A 20,935-nucleotide genomic window follows, 5' to 3' on the forward strand; every position below is an offset into this window, starting at 1 on the left:
CTGAACATCTCTTTCTCTAGTTCAGCAGCCAGAACTTTGATTTATAAAATGACAATTGTACAGAATATTGTTTCTTTTTATACTTTAATAAAATAAGTTCAGTATAAAACTATTCGAGGCTTGTGTGGATGGGATCAGATGGTTTGTGGGGACATGGACTGAGCTCACGGGGTCAGGATGAGGGCAGGGACAAAGTTTTTTCCCGTGTCATTCTCTACTGCTTATCCAAGGAATAAGCAGTGGATTTCCCCATCTTAATAGCAGCTTATAGACTTCTTTTTTAGGAAGTTATCCAAACCTTTTTTTAAAGTTAACTGCTTTCACCACTTTCTCCAGCAATGAATTCTAGAGTTTAATTACACGAGTGAAGAAATTTTCTCCTGCTTAAAATCTACTACTTAGTACAGGGGTATCAAATTCAAATCACATAAGGGGCCAAAATCTAAAACACAGGCTAAGTTGAGGGACAAATTTTTTATTAAGATACTTACCCCCTCTTTTACTAAGGCATAGCATGGGTTTTAGCGCCAGCAGCGGCAGTAACTGCTCCGACGCTCTTAGGACTTCTATGAGTGTCGGACCAATTACTGTTGCTGCAGGTGCTAAAACCCACACTATGCGTGGGTAAAGGAGGGGGTTAGTCTTAGTAGAAGTATAGGGATACAACCTCTCCAACCAATGCCGGGTATGTGTTACATATACAAAATAAATTAAAAAGACTTTTCCTCTCTCTTTTAAGTCCTAGTTCACACTTGCTGTCTAACACCAGTTCTGACAGGATACATATTTCAAAACTGACATATTGTAATCACAAAATAGAAAATAAAATTATTTTTTCTACCTTTTGTTGTCTGGCCATTTTGCTTTTGGTCCCAGTTTTTCTTTCTGATTTTGTCAATCTTCTAATTCTCTTTCCAGTGTCTGCTGTCCATTTTTTTTCTCCTCTTCTCTCTTGCTCCAGTCCGTCTCCAACATATTGATTTTTCCCTTTCAACTTTCCTCCTTTTTTCTTTTCTGCCTCTGCCCACTCAAATCTTACCCTCTTTCTCATCCTTCTCCTTTTTAAATTTTCAGCTACCTATCAATTTTCCATCTTCTCTTCTTCTGTAGCTCTCTCATTTCCCATCTCACTCCTTTCCCAGTCTCCTATTTCCTTCTATCTCTCCTCCTCTCTCATCTTGGTCCAACATTTTGCTCCCTCTCTTTTCTGTTGTTCTTCTTCCCTCCCCCTTTGATGCTGAACAATATATATCTCCCTTCCACCCCCAGGCCAAATATTTCTCCTTCCCTTCCATCTCCAAATCCAACGTCTCTCCCTTTCTCTTCTCAATGGTTCTCCCTTCAAGTATCTTTTTCCCTCTTCCTCCACACCACCCCTGGTCCAACTTCTCTCCCTTTATCACTCTCTCCTCACAGCCCAGCATGTCCTTCCCTCCAGCGCCAGTCCGATGTCACCAAGCTGAAAAATCTGCCAGCTTCAGCAATGTTGTCCGTGGATCCCCTTCCAGCTTTTCGTCTGCCTCCAATGATGCACAACTTCCTGTTTTTGCCCGGGTGGACCATGGCAGACAGAAAGTAGGAAGGGGAGCCATAGGAAGGGGAGCCATGGACAACATTGCTGAATTGCTGCCGAGGCCGGCAAGCTTTTCAGCATGATGGCGACATTGGACCAGCACAGGAAGGAAGACATGCTGGGCTGAGAGAAGGGGAAGTTCGGGAGCATTGCTGTGGGCCACATAAAAAGGCCAGGTGGGCTGGATTCGGCCCGCGGGCCTTATGTTTTGGCACATGTGACTTAGTAGCCTTATTACATGCTCCCTAGTATTAGTATTTTTAGAAAGAGTAAACAAGGGAGTCGTATCTACCCGCTCCACTCAGTATTTTATATACCTCTATCATAACTCCCCTGAGTCGTCTCCTCCAGGTTGAAGAGCCCTAGCCGCTTTAGCCTTTTTCATAGGGAAGTTGCCCCATCCCTTTATCATTTTCGCCACCCTTCTCTGTACCCTAATTCTGCAATATCTTTTATGAGATAAAACAACCAGAACTGCACACAATATAAAAGCATAACATTTTCATCTTTTTACATTTCTTTCCTGATAATTCCTAACATTCTATTTGCTTTCTCAGCTGCTTCTGTACACTGAGCTAAGGGTTTCATTGTATCCGCAATGACACCTAGATCTTTTTCCTGGGTAGTGACTCTTAACATGATTTCTCTTTCCCACATGCATCACTTATAAGATCATGAGGGGCATAGAGAGAGTAGAGAGGGACAGATTCTTCAAACTTTCAAAAAATAAAAGAACAAGACAGCATTCGGAAAAGTTGAAAGGGGACAGATTCAAAACAAATGCTAGGAAGTTCTTCTTTACCCAACGTGTGGTGGACACCTGGAATACGCTGCCAGAGGGCATAATAGGGCAGAGTACGGTACTGGGGTTCAAGAAAGGATTGGATAATTTCCTGCTGGAAAAGGGGATAGATGGGTATAAATAGAGGATTACTGCACAGGTCCTGGACTTGTTGGGCCGCCGCGTGAGCGGACTGCTGGGAACGATGGACCTCAGGTCTGACCCAGTGGAGGCATTGCTTATGTTCTTATGTTATCACTTTGCACTTGTTCACATTAAATGTCGGACATTTTGATGCCTAGCCTCCCAGTCTCACAAGCTCCTCATGAAATTTAGCAACTTTGAACAAATTTATGTCATCAGTAAATTTAGTTCTCACTATTTATTCCCATCTCTACATCATTTATAAATTTTAAAAAGCAGCGGTCCCAGCACAGACCACTGGGGAGCCCTACTATTTACCCTTCTCCATTGAGAATATTGACCATTTAACCCTACTCTGCTTTCTATATTTTAACCAGTTCTTAATCCATAAATAGGACATTACCTCCTATCCCATGACTTTCTCATTTCCTCAGGAGTTTCATGAGGTACTCTGTCAATTGCTGTTTGAAAATCCAGATATACAATATCAACGGGTCACCTAAAAATCCACTTGTTTAGTCACCCCTTCAAAGAAATGTACTGTAGTAGATTAGTGAGGCAAGATTTCCCTTGACTAAATCCATTTTGGCTTTGTCTCATTAATCCATGCTTTATAATGGTCTCTACCATTTTGCCCGGCACCATTGTCATACTCACCAGTGTATAATTTCCTGGATCACTTCTGGAACTCTTTTTAAAAATTAGCACTACATTGGTTTTCCTCCAGTCCATGTGTATCATGCTGGATTTTAAACTGCAAATTACTAAGAACTGCAAATTTATTTTTCAATTCTATCAGCAGGGAGTCATCTCTGTTGCAAATCTTGGCATCATCCACAAAAAGGCAAACTTTTCCTTCCAACCCTTTAGTAATGTTGCTCACAATATGTTGAATAGGATCAGCCCCAGTACAGATCCCCAAGGTACTCCACTACTTGTATTTCTAATCTGAGAAAACTCCATTAACTACCATCCTCTACATCTGTCAGTCAACCAGTTCTCTATCCAGTTCACCATTTTATGTTCTAACTTAAGCCTTTTGAGTTCATTCCTGAGCTGCCTATGAGGGACCGTGCCAAAGGCCTTACTGAAATCCAAGTAGACTACATACAGTGCAAATGCAAGTGCAAAAATAGTATGAACGATTCCAAAGGTAACCATATCAGAAGTGATATGCTGCCAAAATAGTTCTGTTCTATTCAGCAAGTAATTTAATAAGGGACCATTTAAAGTCATGGAATTACACTTCTAAACTATCTGCAAATCCATAGCCACCCCCAGAACAAGGGCTGCGTGAGCTAGGCAGTGATTAAAGCTTATGGAGATGAGGGACACCAAGTTTTAAATAAATTATTAAGCACAGTATAGCATATTTAGAGGTCAGTTGTGTTAAACTGGTAAAAAAAAGGCAAAGAAAGAGATATACATACTGTATTTACTACTGTGTTCTTCTCCAGTTCTTCAGCTCTTCTTCCAGAGTCTTCTGGAAGTTATCCAGTTTTTAATTCCTGTCACTCTAACAAAAGCAGCACTCCTGTAACACCCTTCTCCCCCCGTTATACTGTTTATAGCCCCTTCCTCCATCAAAAACAGAAGTCCTGTGGAGTAGAAGCACGGTCACCCCAACAGCTGGGATATGGGGGTCCAAAAACTACTTCCTGCTCACTGTTCCCCCTGTAGTAGCCAAAGTACAGTGGGCAGAAGTGCTAGGATGCACGTCGAATAGGACGCAATTATAGCTCAGGATACTCAATTATAGCTCAGGATACTCTTTGCTAGAAGGTGGTAACATCAGCAGTGGGTTAGAACAAGTAAATGCAGCTGTAGGATTTAAAGGTGATAAAGTGTAAAGGAAAGTGCTGGGGTCCACACGACATGGGCTGGACAGAGACAGGGGACTGAGCTAGGTATGGGACAGGAGTGAAGGTGGTGAGTTCTGTGATACGAGAAGGAAAAAGAAGGGATGCAAAGCAAATGCTAGGCCCACCACCATCATTAGTTTGGAGGCAAATGTGAAACAATGGTGAAACATACCACCAAGGGTGAAAAGAAATTGGGAGGGAGGGACTGCCATTCGTGCTAGAACAGGCATTATTTCTTGATGAACCACTGGGAAGAATACCAAGGTGCTGTAACCCCGTGACATCATATGAACATGAAAAATACCTTTGCTTCTGCAGATCACAAAAGGAATTCAGTGTGATACTCTGCTTTTTCCAGAACTCCTATAAAATTGTTTTTATAAAGGAAAAAGGAACCATTATATTTGGAGGTCAGTTGTATTAAACTGGTAAAAAATGCAAAGCAAGAGATGTACATACTACTGTGTTCTTCTCCAGATCTACAAGTTCCTGAGATTCCTTTTCAAGAATTTTCAGCTCTTTTACCACAATCTTCTGGAAGTTATCCAGCTTTTGCAATCTGTGAGGTATTAAAATAATTGTTTGCTCAAACAGGCACCAAGGTTTCCCCCCTTCCCAAAATATATAAGCATGCTTCAGTTTTGCCATGCAGCTATGGAAATTTAGGATCGATTTAGATTTGTATGTTCAAGAAGCCTCAGTATTTTGGAAAAAGCTAGGCACAGAAACTTTATCTAAAGCACATAGCACTGCCAAAGACATATGAGGGACATTCAATAATTTATCTACCTGAGTATGAAAGAAAGTAGCAAACGTGTTTAAACAAGTCTGTGCATGTTATGACATATCTCAAGGTTACTCATGCACAATTGCAGCTCAGCACGAATCCAACATTCCAAGAGACAGGATGTCAGGAGAGTCTTCTTGCAAATCAAGTAAGAAACTGCTAGATTTGGAGCACTGTTCAGTGATAAATTTCTCATCAGTTTATGGCGAGTCTGCCCCATCATCCTACAAAGTAAAATTTTGGAGCAAGAAGTTTAGTAGAGAGTCCATTGAAGATGACCCTCACACTGGACAGCCTGCAGAATCAACTTCCACAAAAATACACAAGAAAGTTGAGGATTTAATTTTGTCAGATAGACGAATCAAGGTTTTCCAAATAGCTGATGAAATGGGCCTCTTAGCAGGTACAGTTTGGAAAATAATTAATGTAAAGTTGGGCATGTCCAAGATAGTGCAAGATGGGTTCCAAGAATGCTGATGCCATGTCAGAAGGCCAAGAGGCTCCAGTGCTGTCAGGAGAACTTGGAGGTACTCCATGAAGACCAAGTAAATTTTTTTCATTGTTTGATGACTGGAGTTGAAACTTGGATCTACAGAGATCCCGAGTCCAAAAAGGAGTCAATGCATTAGAAGCATAAGTCATGCCCCACACCAAAAAAGTTCAAGAAATATGCAGGCTGCCCCTGCTGTAGGGAAAAAAGCTGGAGTAGTTATCTTAGTACATAAAAAATGTTTGGCCCTTGGAAGGTGGATTCAAGTGAAATGAGCTCAGGGAAAGATATTATTTAATATATATGCACCTAATTCGAATCAGGATGAATTTTTAAAAAAACCTTCAACAGCTATTATCATCATCTCCTTCTAATTTAATTTTGGGATGGGACTTTAATGCAGTAATATATCCTATATTGGATAAAAAGCCTAGTAAAATATTAAAATCACTAGTATTTAAGCCCGTTACATTAACGGGTGCTAGAATATATGTATGTGTGTCTTTCTTTCTTTCTGTCTCACTCCCTGTCCTTGTGTCTTTCTTCTTTTATTTCTGTTTCCCTATTTGTCTCTCTTTCTGGCCCCTATGCAGCATTTATCTCCCCTTGTGCACTTTCCTGTACAGTAGCCATATCAGCATTCCCTCCCCCTCCATTTCCTTGTGCATCAGCATTTCCCCCCTCCCTACTTCCCTGTGCAGCATTTACCTCCCTCCCCACTTCTCTGCACAGCAGCTGCAGCAGCATTTATTCCCCTGTCCATTTTCTTGTGCAGCAGTTTGTATTTTTTTTAGAATGCGAGAAGTGATGGTGTAGGCAAGGAATTAAGCGAGCGGAAAGTGAGGTTTGGATGGGATTGTCACACCGCAGTGGGAATGTCAGATGGGAGGTTAAACGGGGGTTCAGGTGTGTGGAGGAGGTTTTTGAGGTGTTGGGGTTGGAAGAAACAGCCACACACAAATAGTGGCAGGTGCTAGAAGAAATGTGTAGATTTATAATTGGGTTTTTTTTTTGTTGCTTTGCTATGTGTCTCTCTCTCAGTGTGTGTATGTCCTAGTGTGTGTATGTCCTTTTGTGTTTTTTTTTTTATGTTTGTCTCTCTCTCCTTGTCCAAAGTTTTAATTTTTTTTTTTAAATCTGTTTCTTTAGACCCCTGTTATTCTTTGTTGTTTTTTGACTGTCACCTTCTATCTATGTATTTGGCTGCTGTCTGTATTTGTTACTTTAGCTCTCTCTGTCTGTGTTTGTTTTGGTGTCTTTTTCTTTGAATCTGTATCTGTAGGCCCCTTGTCCTCCTGTGTGTGTATTTGCAGTGTGTGCAGATGTGTATCACCTACCTTTTTTTTTTTTTTAATAATAACGGAAGTGGCACAGAGTAAGTTGTATTAGTAAATCGGCAGAATATAAATGGTAGAAAGTATGAAATAGGCACAGAGTGATTAGTGTAGGTCAAACCGCCACTTGACACTCATTGAAATGCGAAAGTTCACATGTGGAACGCGCCTATTATTAACCGGATGCAACATTGTTATGACGACCGTGTAACGTGCCTGCTATTTAAAAAATACATGGCACAGTTGTTTAAAGTCCTTCACTACAGATGCGCAAGTTTTATTTAATTTTTGCAACGTTGTTTTATACCACAGTGGGAGCCGGGTGAGAGCGGCGACCTCCGGTTGTGTTGTTTTTTTTTTTTTTTTAGTTGAAAGCCACCGGGTGAGAGTGGTGATCTCCAGTTGTGTTGGTTTGTTTTTTTTCCTTAAAGTTGAAAGCCGCCGGGGGAGCCGGGTGAGAGCGGCGACCTCCGGTTGTGTTTGTTTTTTTTTGTTTTTTTAAGTTGAAAGCCGCCGGGGGAGCCGGGTGAGAGCAGCGACCTCCGGTTGTGTTTGGTTTTTTTTGTTTTTTTAAGTTGAAAGCCGCCAGGGGAGCTGGGTGAGAGCGGTGACCTCCGGTTGTGTTTGGTTTTTTTGTTTTTTTAAGTTGAAAGCCGCCGGGGGAGCCAGGTGAGAGCGGCGACCTCCGGTTGTGTTTGGTTTTTTTTGTTTTTTTAAGTTGAAAGCCGCCGGGGGAGCCGGGTGAGAGCGGCGACCTCCGGTTGTGTTTGGTTTTTTTTGTTTTTTTAAGTTGAAAGCCGCCGGGGGAGCCGGGTGAGAGCGGCGACCTCCGGTTGTGTTTGGTTTTTTTTGTTTTTTTAAGTTGAAAGCTGCCGGGGGAGCCGGGTGAGAGCGGCGACCTCTGGTTGTGTTTATTTTTTTTATTTTTTATTTTTAAGTTGAAAGCCGCCGGGGGAGCCGGGTGAGAGCGGCGACCTCCGGTTGTGTTGGGTTGTTTTTTTTTTTAAGTTGAAAGCCGCTGGGGGAGCCGGGTGAGAGCGGCGACCTCCGGTTGTGTTGTTTTTTTTTTTTTTTAAGTTGAAAGCCGCCGGGTGAGAGCGGCGATCTCCGGTTGTGTTGGTTTTTTTTTTTGTTTTAAGTTGAAAGCCTCCACTGCAGCTCCTCTGTCGACTTTTTTAGTTATTATTTGAAAGCCGCCGGGGCCGCGCATGCGCACTCGTGTTTCCGCGACGGGATCAGGGAACACGTTTTTTTAGTGCGCATGCGCGGCCTACCATTTTATTATATTAGATTGGGTTTGGATAATTTGGTGAATTCTTGTGGTTTGAAAGATATTTGGAGGATTCTTCATTTCAATGATCGGGAATTTTCATTTTACTCCCATGTTCATAAATCATTTTCGAGAATTGATTATATGTTTATATCAGATCATTTAATTCAGCAGGTTAAGAAAGCAGCAATAGATCCAATTATTTTATCAGATCATGGTAGTGTTTGGATTGAATATGATATTGACAGACTAGGAAATAATAGACCTGTTTGGAGGTTTAATAATGCATTGCTGGCAGATTCCAACTTTATAGAGGAATTTAAATTGAAAATGAACGAATTTTTTCAGATCAATGCTTCATAAGAAATCTCTAAAGGAACAGTATGGGATGCCTTTAAGGCTACTATGAGAGATTACATAATTTCATATTCATCATATATTAAAAAGCAATTACAGTGGTGCCTCGCATAACGGCCGCCTCGCACAGCGGACGCTGCGCACAACGAACTTTATGTCGTGATCCGTATAACGTACTTCGTTTCACACAACGAAGTCGCCCGAGCTGCATCCTTCCGGGGTTCCTGCGGGGTTGGATCGCAGCGGGGTTGGTCGAGGGTAGTCTCCTTCTCCTTACCTGCCCTGTCGCAGCACACAGCCGAACGGAAATCTTCCCGATGTCAGCGCTGACGTCGGAGGGAGGGCTTAAGCAAAGCCCTCCCTTCCTCCGACGTCAGCGCTGACATCAGGAAGACTTCCGGTCGGCTGTGTGCGGCTGCGGCAGGGCAGGTAGGAAGAAGGCAATGGCGAACGAAAGAGGGGGGAGGGGCGGTCCGCCCGAAGAATGTGCACAGCTGGTCAGGTCCCCCGATCGACCGACAACAGGCCCGGCCGACAAACCTCCCTGCCCTGTAGCCGCGAATCTAAATTACCTCTTACAGCAGCTTCAATAATCCAGCTGCTGTAAGAAGGTAATTTAGATTCGCGGCTACAGGACAGGGAGATTTGTCCGACCGGGCCTGTTCTGTTGTCGGTCGGGTGCAAAAGCGCCACAAAGGTGGAGGCAGGGAGGGAGGAAAGGTGGAGTGGAGAAGAAAAGACGCTTAAGGGGGGAGAAGGCCGCTGAAAGCACATGTTGGAGCAGGGGATGAGAGGGAGGGAGAGAAGGGGAAATATTGGACAAGGGCAGAAGGGATGCTAAATCATAGGGTGACAGGCAGAGAGAACAACAGGAAAAAGAGTGGAAGCAATCTTGAACCCTGAGGGTGAGGGCAGAGAGAGGTGGTGAGATGATTGATCATGGGGAGAGGGACAAAAGGGAATAGAGATGGGATAGGAAGATAGTGGAAGTAAAAGGACAGGGAGATGTATGTTTTTAGATGTATCTAAATAAAAATAATAACAAAAAATTTATCTTTTTTATGTCATCTTAGCATATTTTATGCTGCAGAACGAATTATTTTTTTTTACATGTATTCCTATGGGAAAACGCGTTTCACATAACGAACGTTTCACATAACAAACTTGCTCCTGGAACCAATTAAGTTCGTTGTGTGAGGCACCACTGTAAATCAAAACTTTCTTATCTTGGAACAAAATATTAAGGATTTGGAGTCACAATTGAAATCAAAATGGGAACAGAATATTTATCAGGCTCTTCTAAAAGCAAAATGTAGATATAATGAGATTTCTTCCCAATTGGCTAGAAAAGAGTTGATATCTCATAAAGCTTTGTATTATGGAAACTCAAATAGCGTTAAGTTTACTGGCTAATTATTTGAAAGGGAAAAAAAGAAAAGTAAATTTAGCGGCCATTATAGATGAGAATGCAGTAACTCAATCTCAAATTGGAAATATTTTGAAGCAATTTTTGAATTATTATAAAAGCCTGTATTCTTCTGAGTGTTATTTAACCAAAGAGAAAGGTTTAGAGTTTTTAAACTTAATTAATAGGCCTAAAATTCCCGAGCATATGAAAAGAAGTCTTGAGGCACCTATTTCACAAACGGAATTGCAGACAGTATTAAAGTCCCTTAGAGTGGGATCCACTCCAGGTGGTGATGGATATACAGTAGAGTTTTATAAGTCTTTTCAAAATATTTTACCTCATCTATTAAATTTATATCAAGATCAACTGAATAAAGTTTGTATTACAGGTACTATGGAAGAATCTTTAACAATTGTTTTGCCAAAGCCAAATAAAGATCCTACATTGGTTTCAAATTACAGGCCTATTTCTTTGATTAATGTGGATGGGAAATTGTTAGCTAAGTTATTAACTTTACGTCTGGCCAAGGCTCTCCCTTATATTATTGGTATACACCAAACAGGGTTCGTTGCTCATAGATATTCTTCTAATAATACCAGATTGGCTTTTCATATGCTAAACTTGACAAAGGGAATGGATGATCCGGCCTTTTCTGTATCCTTGGATGCAGAGGCCTTTGATCAGTAGAATGGACATTTATGTATCAGACTAGAGAATGACACGGGGAAAAAATCTGTCCCCGTCACCGCCCCGTCACCGGCCCACCATCCTCTGCACCGCCCCGTCACCGCCGATCCCTTCACCGCCCCGTCACCGTCCCCGCTGCATCCATATAAGCCTTTTTCCTTTCACTCCCTCCTTCCAATTTGAGCCGGGAACACTAGCGATCGCACGGTCCCCGCGGCCACTACCTGCCTGCCCGGTCGATCCTGGTGTTTGGCCGGCTCTCTCCCTTCTCCTCACCTTGGTTTGTGGGTTTTCTTTTTCGGCAACCTGCGCGCTTTCCCAGGGAGCCGCACACGCGCGGCTGCTCAGTGTTCGATCTTCTGCTCTGCTGCAACTTCCTGTTTCCGGTTGCGTCAGAGCAGAAGATCGAGGCTGAGCAGCGGCGGGTGTGCGCGGCTCTCTGGTAGCGTGCGGGTCGCCGAGGAGGAGGATCTGCGGACTGGGGTGAGGAGAGGGGAGAGAGCTGGCTGGACACTGGAATCGATTGGGCGGGCGGGTGTGAGCTGCGGGGACCGCGCGATCCTTCATGCCTCACTGCGGGGGACAAGACCATTCACCGCTCCGCGGGCGGTGAATGGCCTTGTCCCCGTCGCCGCAGCGACTGCTAGTTTTCTTCCCCGTTTTCGGCAGGTGACCCGCGGCTAAAATGCGGTGGCCGCGGGTAAACCGCCACCGTGTCATTCTCTATATCAGACAATGGATTGGTTTAGCATTGGTTCTGGATTTATACAAACGATTCAAACCTTGTATAGTTCCCCTTCTGCCAGATTATATATAAACAATACTTTTTCAGAGTGGTTTTGTTTGGAGAGGGGAGTTAGACAGGGGTGTCCGTTGTCTCCTTTGCTATTTGCTATTGTTTTGGAACCTTTGTTATTGGCTTTTCAACAAGCGAAGGAGATACAGTGGTGCCTCGCATAACGAACGCCTCGCACAGCGAACGCTGCACACAACGAACTTCATGTCTTGATTCATACAACGAACTTCGTTTCACACAACGAAGTCGCCCGAGCTGCCGATGTATTGCATCCTTCCGCGCAGGCACTGCAGGCAGTCGTTAGTCACTGCGCTTAACTGCCCTCTCTCACAGCCCTTCGCCTGGCTCCCTGTGCAGTGGCGGACCGTCGGCTCGCCTCCTTTTATGGAGGGGCCCGGCGCCTACTGCTGATGCGTTGGGGGGGGCGGAGCTACTCTCGCTGCTTCCCCGATGCTAGAAAAAAAAGAAAAGAAAAGTTAAGTCCCAGTTTTTGCCGCTGAGACTCTGCCCTCTCTCACTGTATACAGTCGTCCTTTTAAGATAAACTCAATATTTTTTATATATCATGGCTTCTAAAAAAAGCAGGAAGGTGATTTCTGTTGAAATGAAATAATTAGAAGGAGTGAATGTGGGGTAAAACAGTGTGACCTCGTCAAAGAGTTTGGCCTCAGCAAGACTACCATTTTCACCATTTTGACAAATTTATCTTTTTTTATGTCATCTTAGCATATTTTATGCTGCAGAACGAATAATTTTTTTTAACATGTATTGTTATGGGAAAACGCGTTTCACATAACGAACTTTTCGCATAACAAACTTGCTCCTGGAACGAATTAAGTTCGTTGTGTGAGGCACCACTGTATGGTATTCTTTATGCAGGTCGGGAATATAAAGTCTCTGCATATGCAGATGATATTTTGATTCATTTGAGGAATCCTGAGTTAACCATTCCACATTTACTGGATTTGATAGATTTGGAAAATTCTCTGGTTACAAAATAAATTGGAGTAAATCAAAGGTTCTACCATTAAATGTACATTGTGTAAAAGGATTATTTGATGTGTTTCCTTTTATCTGGAAGGAGGATATTTAGGGATTTGAATAAAAAGTACATTGGAAGAAACAATGAAAGTAAATGAAAAATCCTTACTGTTAAAGGTCATGGAAATGTGTGAGCAATAGAACCCTCTACATTTGTCTTGGTGGGGGAGAGTTCAAACGGTCAAAATGATGATTTTGCCTGTAGTTTGCTACCAAATGGGTATGTTGCCAGTTTATTTTCAAGGGTCCTTTTACAGAAAGCTAAATAGTATCCTGACAAAATTTATTTGGCTTGGGAAAAATTCAAGAATTGCTTTAATATCTTTGCAAAAAACAATTGTGGAGGGTGGGGTAAATTTTCCCAATTTTTATAGGTATCATCAAGCCTATATATTGCATCAAAGTATGTATTGGATCCTCCCTGAGCTCATGAAACATCAGCCAGATTGGCTATATCTTGAATGGAAAATTATGTCCCCTATGTGATTATCTCATGTACTAAGTATCAGATTACCTAGATATGCTAAGGACAACATAATTTTATTGGATACATGTAAAACAATTAAATTTATTGATAAACTTCCAGATGTTCCTATAATGAAATCTACTTTGCAGTCCTTATGGTTAAACTCCAAGTTTCAAATAGGCGGTGGCTGCAACAATCATTTGGCATTTTTTTTAATGTTTAAATATTTTTAAGTTTTCAAGAAAAACAAGCTAGAACAGAAATGTACAGCATAACAAATCAAATGTACATTCATTTGGCATTTTAAAGTCTCAACAATTATAGGTGGTTGCAGTTAAAGCAGGCTATTCAGAGTGGGTTCCCTGAATGGAAACATTTAAAAACGTATTTCAGCTTGCAGATCCTTTGCTACCAGAGAGATCTAGTAGGGCGCATCAGGCCACCCAGTGGTACAAATTGATGTTTGAATTTTTAAATAAAAAGCTAAAAAATAGTCTTAGAGATATTTGGAGCATCGAGATAACAGTATATTTCTGTATCTCGTTGGCCACAAATTTGGACTTGGAGGTTGAAATGTACAGCGTAAGCATCTACGAGACAAACATGGTTATTTTTATTGCATAGGATTTTTTGGACCCCAGTTCGTTTACAAAAATTAGGCAATTCTAAATCTAATAGATGTTGGCATTGTCACATTAATATAGAGACTTTGGATCATCTGTTATATTTTTCTCCATTGATACTTGGTTTCTGGAAGTCAATTTGGGGACAAATTAATCTCATTCTTGAATCATCTATCCCTTGTCATATGAGGTGATAATATATGGTACGCTACTTCATGTTAAACCTACTTTAGATAAATATAAAAATTGCCTTTTCCTGATCTTGACAGGAATAGGGGTTCAATTGATTACTCATAATTGGAAAAACCATGATAGGATTAATTTTACGTTTTGGTGGTAACTGTGTGTACTACGTATAAGTATGAAAGGATGATGGCAGAATGTTGGGGAACTAAGTCTTTTAATGATGTATGGAGTCCATTGACTAATTTTATTGCATTATAATTAGGGTTATGTTTCTTCTTTCTATTTCCATTAGAGTCCTTGCACATCCAGGAAGGGTGGAGGGGTAGGGGTGGGGTGAAATGTATTTTAAGGAGTTAAATTATTTCATTATAATATTGAAACCATATCATATGTATTATTATTTTAATAATCAAGATAAGGGGAGAAAATGATTGTTTAATGTAATATTTGTATAATTAATAGTGTGTTTTCATGCAGTTTGTATGATTTTTCATTTGTATTACACTATCAAAGTTTAAAATTCAATAAAGATAAAAAAAAAAAAGAAAAAGAAATCTGCAGGCAAAGTCATGGAAACTGTCTTCTGGGATGATGGAGTTTTGCTTCTGGAGTTCATGCCACACAAGACAATCATAACCGGAGAGAGTTATGCCAACACAATGATTGCTTTGCGGGAGTCAATCAATGAGAAAAGACGAGGCAAACTCCCAGTAGGTGTGCTGCTTCTTCAAAACAATGCACTAATACATGTTACGACTATCACAGGCTGGGCATCCCAGAATGTGGGTTTCAGCAGCCGAATCATCTACCTTACAGCCCTGACCTGGCTCCCTCAGATTATTTCCTGTTCCGGGTTTTGAAGAAATCTCTTCATGAACAGCTGTTTTCAAGCGAGGAAGGCATCCAGGAAGCTGCGATATCTTGGTTTGATGTTCAAACAGAAGAATTCTTTTCAAAGGGGTTAAATAAATTGCAGGAAAAGTGGATGAAGTGTATGGAGCTACCAGGGGAATATATTGAAAAGTAAAACAAAAGATTTTTTTGAAAACTTTTCTCTTTCCTACTGAGGTAGGTAAATTATTGAACGTCCCTCATACATAAAGGTGCTAACCCATACGAGAACAGCAATTTTAAACAAAATTGCTCCAAAAAAGAGCACCATCACTAGGGAGTTAGCAAACCTAAGTAGTACTAGATGTATGGATTTAGCAAAGTAAGTAGTAATTTTTATGCTTACAATATACAAGCAAGGAGGTTCACAAGTCTTGACATAGAAACAAAGAAGGTGACGGCAGAAAAGGACCACGGCCCAACAAGTCTGCCAATTCTGATGACCCACCCCCTAAATTCTTCCCTGAGGTGATCCCATTTTCTCTTAAAGTCCAGCATGTTGCTGGCCTGAATTACCTGCAGCGGAAGACTATTCCAATGATCAACCACCCTTTCGGTGAAGAAGTACTTCCTGGTGTCACTCTGAAAATCTCCCACCCCTGAGTTTCAACGGGTGTCCTCTTGTTGCCGTAGGTTCTTTAAGGAAAAAGATATCCTTTTCTACCTCAATACGGCCCGTGACATATTTGAACATCTCAATCATGTCTCCCCTCTCTCTACGCTCCTCGAGTGAGTATAGCTGCAACTTACCCAGCCTTTCCTCATACAGGAGATCCTTGAGTCCTGAGACCATCCTGGTGGCCATTCGCTGAACCAACTCCATTCTCTGCACATCTTTTTGATAATGCGGTCTCCAGAATTGTACACAATATTCCAGATGAGGTCTCACCATGGATTTGTACAAAGGCATTATAACTTCGGTCTTCCAACTGACGAAACTTCTTCGGATACAACCCATCATTTATCTAGCCTTGGATGAAGCTTTCTCCACTTAATTGACAGTCTTCATGTCTTCGCTAATGATTACTCCCAAGTCCCGTTCTGCTGTAGTTCTTGCTAAGGTCTCACCATTTAGGGTGTAAGTTCTGCATGGATTTCTGCTGCCAAGGTGCATGACCTTACACTTTTTGGCATTAAAACTTAGTTGCCAAGTTGAGGACCAATGTTCCAGTAAGAGTAGGTCCTGTATCATGCAGTTGGGCACTGTGCTTTTGCCTACTATGTTGCATAGTTTGGCGTCATTGGTGAATAATGCAATTTTCCATCGAAGCCCCGCTGCATGTGGCTGGCCCACAAACCTTCTCAGACGTCAATTCCGACATCGGAGAGCAGGTTCTGGGTCAGCTATGCAGCATGTGAGTCGCTGCCTACATCCCTGCATGGAGTGCTGCCTTTGGAGGGAGCCAGTCCAGCTCAAACTAAGTAACAGGGTCAGCTTCAAGGGTGGGGGGTTGTGCAGCGGGTAGGTAGGGAGGGATCCCCAGCAATGGCTTCAGCAAGAGGTGGGCAGGGAGGAATTCCCAGCAGCAGCTAAGCCGCATACCCCCAACAAGCAGCCCACGTACCCCCAAGGGTAAGCGTACCACGTGTTGAGAAACACTGCCTTAAGGCAGTACCCCCGTCAACCAGGACTGTGGTATGCCTAGAGACTACCAAGCCTATTGTGTCAACCACCAGAGGTTAGCGTGAATTCTTATCCTGCTCAAAGGGTACAACACATACCATCAACTTAGCCAGGCAAAAGGAAGCATCTGGAGAATTCCACTGGGCCTGGATAACTTCCCTAATGTACTGAAACATAGGAAAAGAATGTGAGGGCTTCCTGATCCCTCTAATCAAAGGGTCCACCATACAAGTAGCCTCTGAAGGACCTTCCTCCAAGACAGAGGACACCTGATCAATTAGCTCCTGCAGTTCATTCCTGTGGAAAACACAAACCACTGAAGAATCCTCACCTACCAGAAGTTCCTCTCTCCAGTTATCCAAATCTTGCAGATCAAGAAGGTCCTCCAACTATTCCCAAAGTCACCCAGCTCTGAAGATGGGGAACCAGACACTAAAGGATCTTCCTCCTGCCAATCCAACATCAATCTCTTGGGTGCCGAAACTGGAAAATGAGGAGGAGAGGAAGAGAGTTAAAGGCTGAGATCCCCATAGATCAACCAATAGAACCTCTTTCCCTTGCTTGCACATACAAAAAGCCGAGTACATTGCCAAAATAAAGTCAGGGGAAAACTCACAAACTGCACCGTTCTGTCTCTGATCATCACAAGCAAAGCCACTGAGGAGGACCGCCAGGGAAAGCCGCAGTGGTTGATTGCAGACCGCCACAGCAGCCAATAAGGTGGAAGTTCCCACCAAAACTGTAGATTCAGAGATCGCAGTCATGCTGGCAATCAGGGACTCCCCACACATATCTGTCTGCTGCCGCCCATAGACCAACTCTGCCGCTGCCAAAGTGTCTCCTCTGGAGCCGGTTCTCAAACCCCCATTTAATCAACACTGCGGCGGGAGCAAACAAGGCATTTTTTTAACCGCTTGTGATTTGCACTCATTATGGCTTTTTTTTTTTTTTGTACAGGCCCCAGGCCCCCGAAGAAAAAGACAAAGTTCTTTTGGGGGCCATCACCACCAGACTCCCAACACTGCCTGGGAAACAACTTTCCTCAGTCTTTTATTTAATTTCAAATAGTAAAGAGAAGATCCCACTCTCTAGACTGGCTGTCTGCCTAGCAAGAAGCACTGTCGAGGCACTAAATGATCCCAAGAGGCTCTTTTGTGAGGCCCTCGTGAGGACCAGAAGGAGAAGCAGTCTGTCCAATGCAAGGTCATTCCACCTAAACACGCTACTCAAGCACCCAACTGATCTAAGAATGTCCTTGTTACTTGCAAGCTGCATAACCCTCTCTGCAGCGAAAGTGAGCACACATGAAGACACACACACACACACATTGTATATCTAAGCCATATCCAAGAGACATCAGCAGCCATGAGGTCCTACCTGAACAAAACATTCAGGCCCAGAGACCAAAGACCCCACACTCATGCTCTGGTGCCTCTGACCGAACATGACAATGTGACATATGAGACCCCCAACGATTATCGTAGGAAGGGGAAGACCGCCGCCTATCCATAAAATAACCAAGAGACAGGAATACAGTAACAAACTTAGGTTATAAGCGGAATAGATAATAAACAAACAAAGCAGTCTGGCAAAGTAGCATGCTCCACCACTAAATAGAGCACCATGCCTATCACATGCCTCTACCTAAACTCTCGATTTGTATGTAGTAAGGTGCATGTCCTGAAAGACTTAATAAATAGGCATCAGGCAGGGTTAGTGTGAATCATGAAATCATGGATCTCAAACACAGACTCCCCAATTCTAACTGATCTTTGCCTATCATACTACAAGCTGATTCACTGTCCCAGATCACAGAAGGAGGTGGACTTCTCATTGTATACAATCCCCCTCTCTCCCTCAGATTTATTGACAATAAAATAGACCAAAATCTTGAATATATGCTCTGCAGCAGCCTGAATCACAAAAGTAGAAAGGTATATTAATCTACAGACCATTGGGTAACTGAACCAAAGTGGAAGAAAAATTATACAAGTCTCACACTTCTTAACCTCATTCCCAAATCTAGTGCTAATCAGAAACAAACCCCAAGGCCCGCTCTTTGCACAACCTACAACAACTGAACTTATCATCCTTCCCTTATGAAAAAACCCACATAAAAACTGCCTTGACTGTCACGTTCAGCACAGAAAATCCAGCACATTCCCTGGTAGAGCTAGGTAGAAAGGAACCTGCTATCTGGGCCGACCATTACATGCTCACCTTCCAAATGAACCTACCCAAAGCTTACAACACTAAACCTTTCACCAAGCCTCTACAGGTAAGGTGGTGTGGCAAGATTCCACCAGAACTCTTCTGAGAATGGGTGTCAGCCAAGCTGGCTCTCATTGACACAGATAAAGATAAGTCCATAGGGACATGGCAAGACCTAACTTCATCTACCCTCAATGACATTGCACCAACAAAAACTGTTAAGCCAAAAAAGGAAAAAAAATGCCAACTCATGATTCTCTGATTCTCTACTAGCACTGAGAATGGAAGTGAGGAAGCTGGAACATGAAGAAAATTCCAGACTCATGACAACTATATCCGCTGGAGAAGAGAAGCTTAACAATACAAGACAGCTATAGTGGAAGCCAAAAGGCTATGAAAAACTAACTAATGAATCAAGAGAACTCCTCTAAATGCCTCTAAGATTTTTACCTCACTCATATCCACAAAAGAACCAATAGCCAATCCCAATGCACACTATGGCTACTTACCTCTAACACAAGATAAAAACAGAGATTCATTTAAACACACTTTGGAGCATTGCACTGAACCAAAATCACCCAGTGGAAGAAAGTGAAGCAGGCATCCCAGTAGACAGAGGCTGGGACAAATTCCAACCTACCAGCCCAGGTATTATCTCAGACTACTGAACAGACTATCAAAGAAACAATGCTGCTTAGATGTCTGCCCATTAGAGAATGACACGGTGAAAAAATTGTTCCCCGTCACCGCCCCGTCCCCGTCTCACCAACCCCGTCACCGCCCCGTCCCCGTCTCACCATCCTCTTCACCGCCCCGTCACCGCCACTGCCACCCCATTCACCGCCCCGTCACTGCCACTGCAGTCCCATTCACTTTTCTTTATTTACGTATAAAGGAAACATTCTTTAAAACTTTAAAACTTAGTTAAATATTAGTTAATAACTATACAAAAACAAAACACGCAGAGAAAAAATTAATTAATAAAAATTCTCAAAACTGACACATTTTGATCACTAAATTTAAAATAGTTATTTTTCATACAGTTTTTCAATCACTAATCTTCCACCACCCCTGGGGCTAGCAATGCAAAAACAAACACGACATGTACTTTAAATGCTGCCGTGATTAGCATAGTGACCGCGGCTACGGCTGCAAGTCTCCCCTCCCCCCAGCGATCACGGCAGGAGGGCACCCAACCCCTCATGTAGACCCCCCCAACGGCCCTCCCGACAATCGCAGCAGAAGGGTACCCAACCCCTCCTGCCGGTCCTCCCAATGGCCTCCCCTAAGATCGCCTGCAGGAGGGTACCCAACCCCTCCTGCTGGACCCCCCCCAACGAACCCTCCCACCCCGGAACCCCCTTAGTCTTACTTTTCAAGTTGGACCGGACAGCTCCTCGCTCGTCTGGCCAGCAGGCCTGCCTCCGTCCAAATGAGGCGGGCCCGCCCCTACCCTCCCCTCCCCTGCCTCCCAATGGCCTCCCCTAAGATCGCCGGCAGGAGGGTACCCAACCCCTCCTGCTGGACCCCCCCCCAACGAACCCTCCCACCCCGGAACCCCCTTAGTCTTACTTTTCAAGTTGGACCGGACAGCTCCTCGCTCGTCTGGCCAGCAGGCCTGCCTCCGTCCAAATGAGGCGGGCCCGCCCCTACCCTGCCCAACCCACAGGATCCTAGGGCCTGATTGGTCTAGGCACCTAAAGCCACTCCCGCTATAGGAGGGGCCTTAGGTGCTTGGGCCAATCAGGCCCTAGGATCCTGTGGGTTAGGCAGGGGAGGGGAGGGGCGGGCCCGCCTCATTTGGACGGAGGCAGGCCTGCTGGCCAGACGAGCGAGGAGCTGTCCGGTCCAACTTGAAAAGTAAGACTAAGGGGGTTCCGGGGTGGGAGGGTTCGTTGAGGGGGGGTCCAGCAGGAGGGGTTGGGTACCCTCCTGCCGGCGATCTTAGGGGAGGCCATTGGGAGGCAGGGGAGGGGAGGGGCGGGCCCGCCTCATTTGGACGGAGGCAGGCCTGCTGGCCAGACGAGCGAGGAGCTGTCCGGTCCAACTTGGAAAGTAAGACTAAGGGGGTTCCGGGGTGGGAGGGTTCGTTGGGGGGGGGTCCAGCAGGAGGGGTTGGGTACCCTCCTGCCGGCGATCTTAGGGGAGGCCATTGGGAGGCAGGGGAGGGGAGGGGCGGGCCCGCCTCATTTGGACGGAGGCAGGCCTGCTGGCCAGACGAGCGAGGAGCGGTGAAACACAGGTAAATAGCGGTTCCTAGAAGGGGGTACATTGGCCCGCGGGGACAAACCTGTTCACCGTTTCCGCGGTCGGTGAATGGCCTTGTCCCCGTCACCGCAGCGACTGCTAGTTTTCTTCCCCGTTTTCGGCGGTGACCCACGGCTTAAATGCGGTGGCCGCGGGT

General features: G+C 43.9%; 1 protein-coding gene across 6 annotated transcripts in view; it reads right to left on the reverse strand.

Annotated features, from left to right (window-relative positions):
• SYCP2L (synaptonemal complex protein 2 like) overlaps nt 1-20,935 on the reverse strand; it is a 230,729-nt gene that overhangs the window by 12,551 nt on the left and 197,243 nt on the right. For 4 of the 6 annotated variants that reach the window (XM_033930428.1, XM_033930427.1, XM_033930429.1 and 1 more), the window contains 2 exons: nt 4,820-4,919; nt 4,665-4,723 (listed from right to left, as the gene is read on the reverse strand). The exons of the other annotated variants lie outside the window; for them this stretch is intronic. In XM_033930428.1, coding sequence (XP_033786319.1) covers nt 4,665-4,723; nt 4,820-4,919 — 159 coding nt within the window. The remainder of the gene's footprint in view (nt 1-4,664; nt 4,724-4,819; nt 4,920-20,935) is intronic. 6 annotated transcript variants of the gene reach the window in all.

Source organism: Geotrypetes seraphini, chromosome 2 (assembly GCF_902459505.1).
Source record: "Geotrypetes seraphini chromosome 2, aGeoSer1.1, whole genome shotgun sequence".
Lineage (NCBI taxonomy): Eukaryota > Metazoa > Chordata > Amphibia > Gymnophiona > Dermophiidae > Geotrypetes > Geotrypetes seraphini.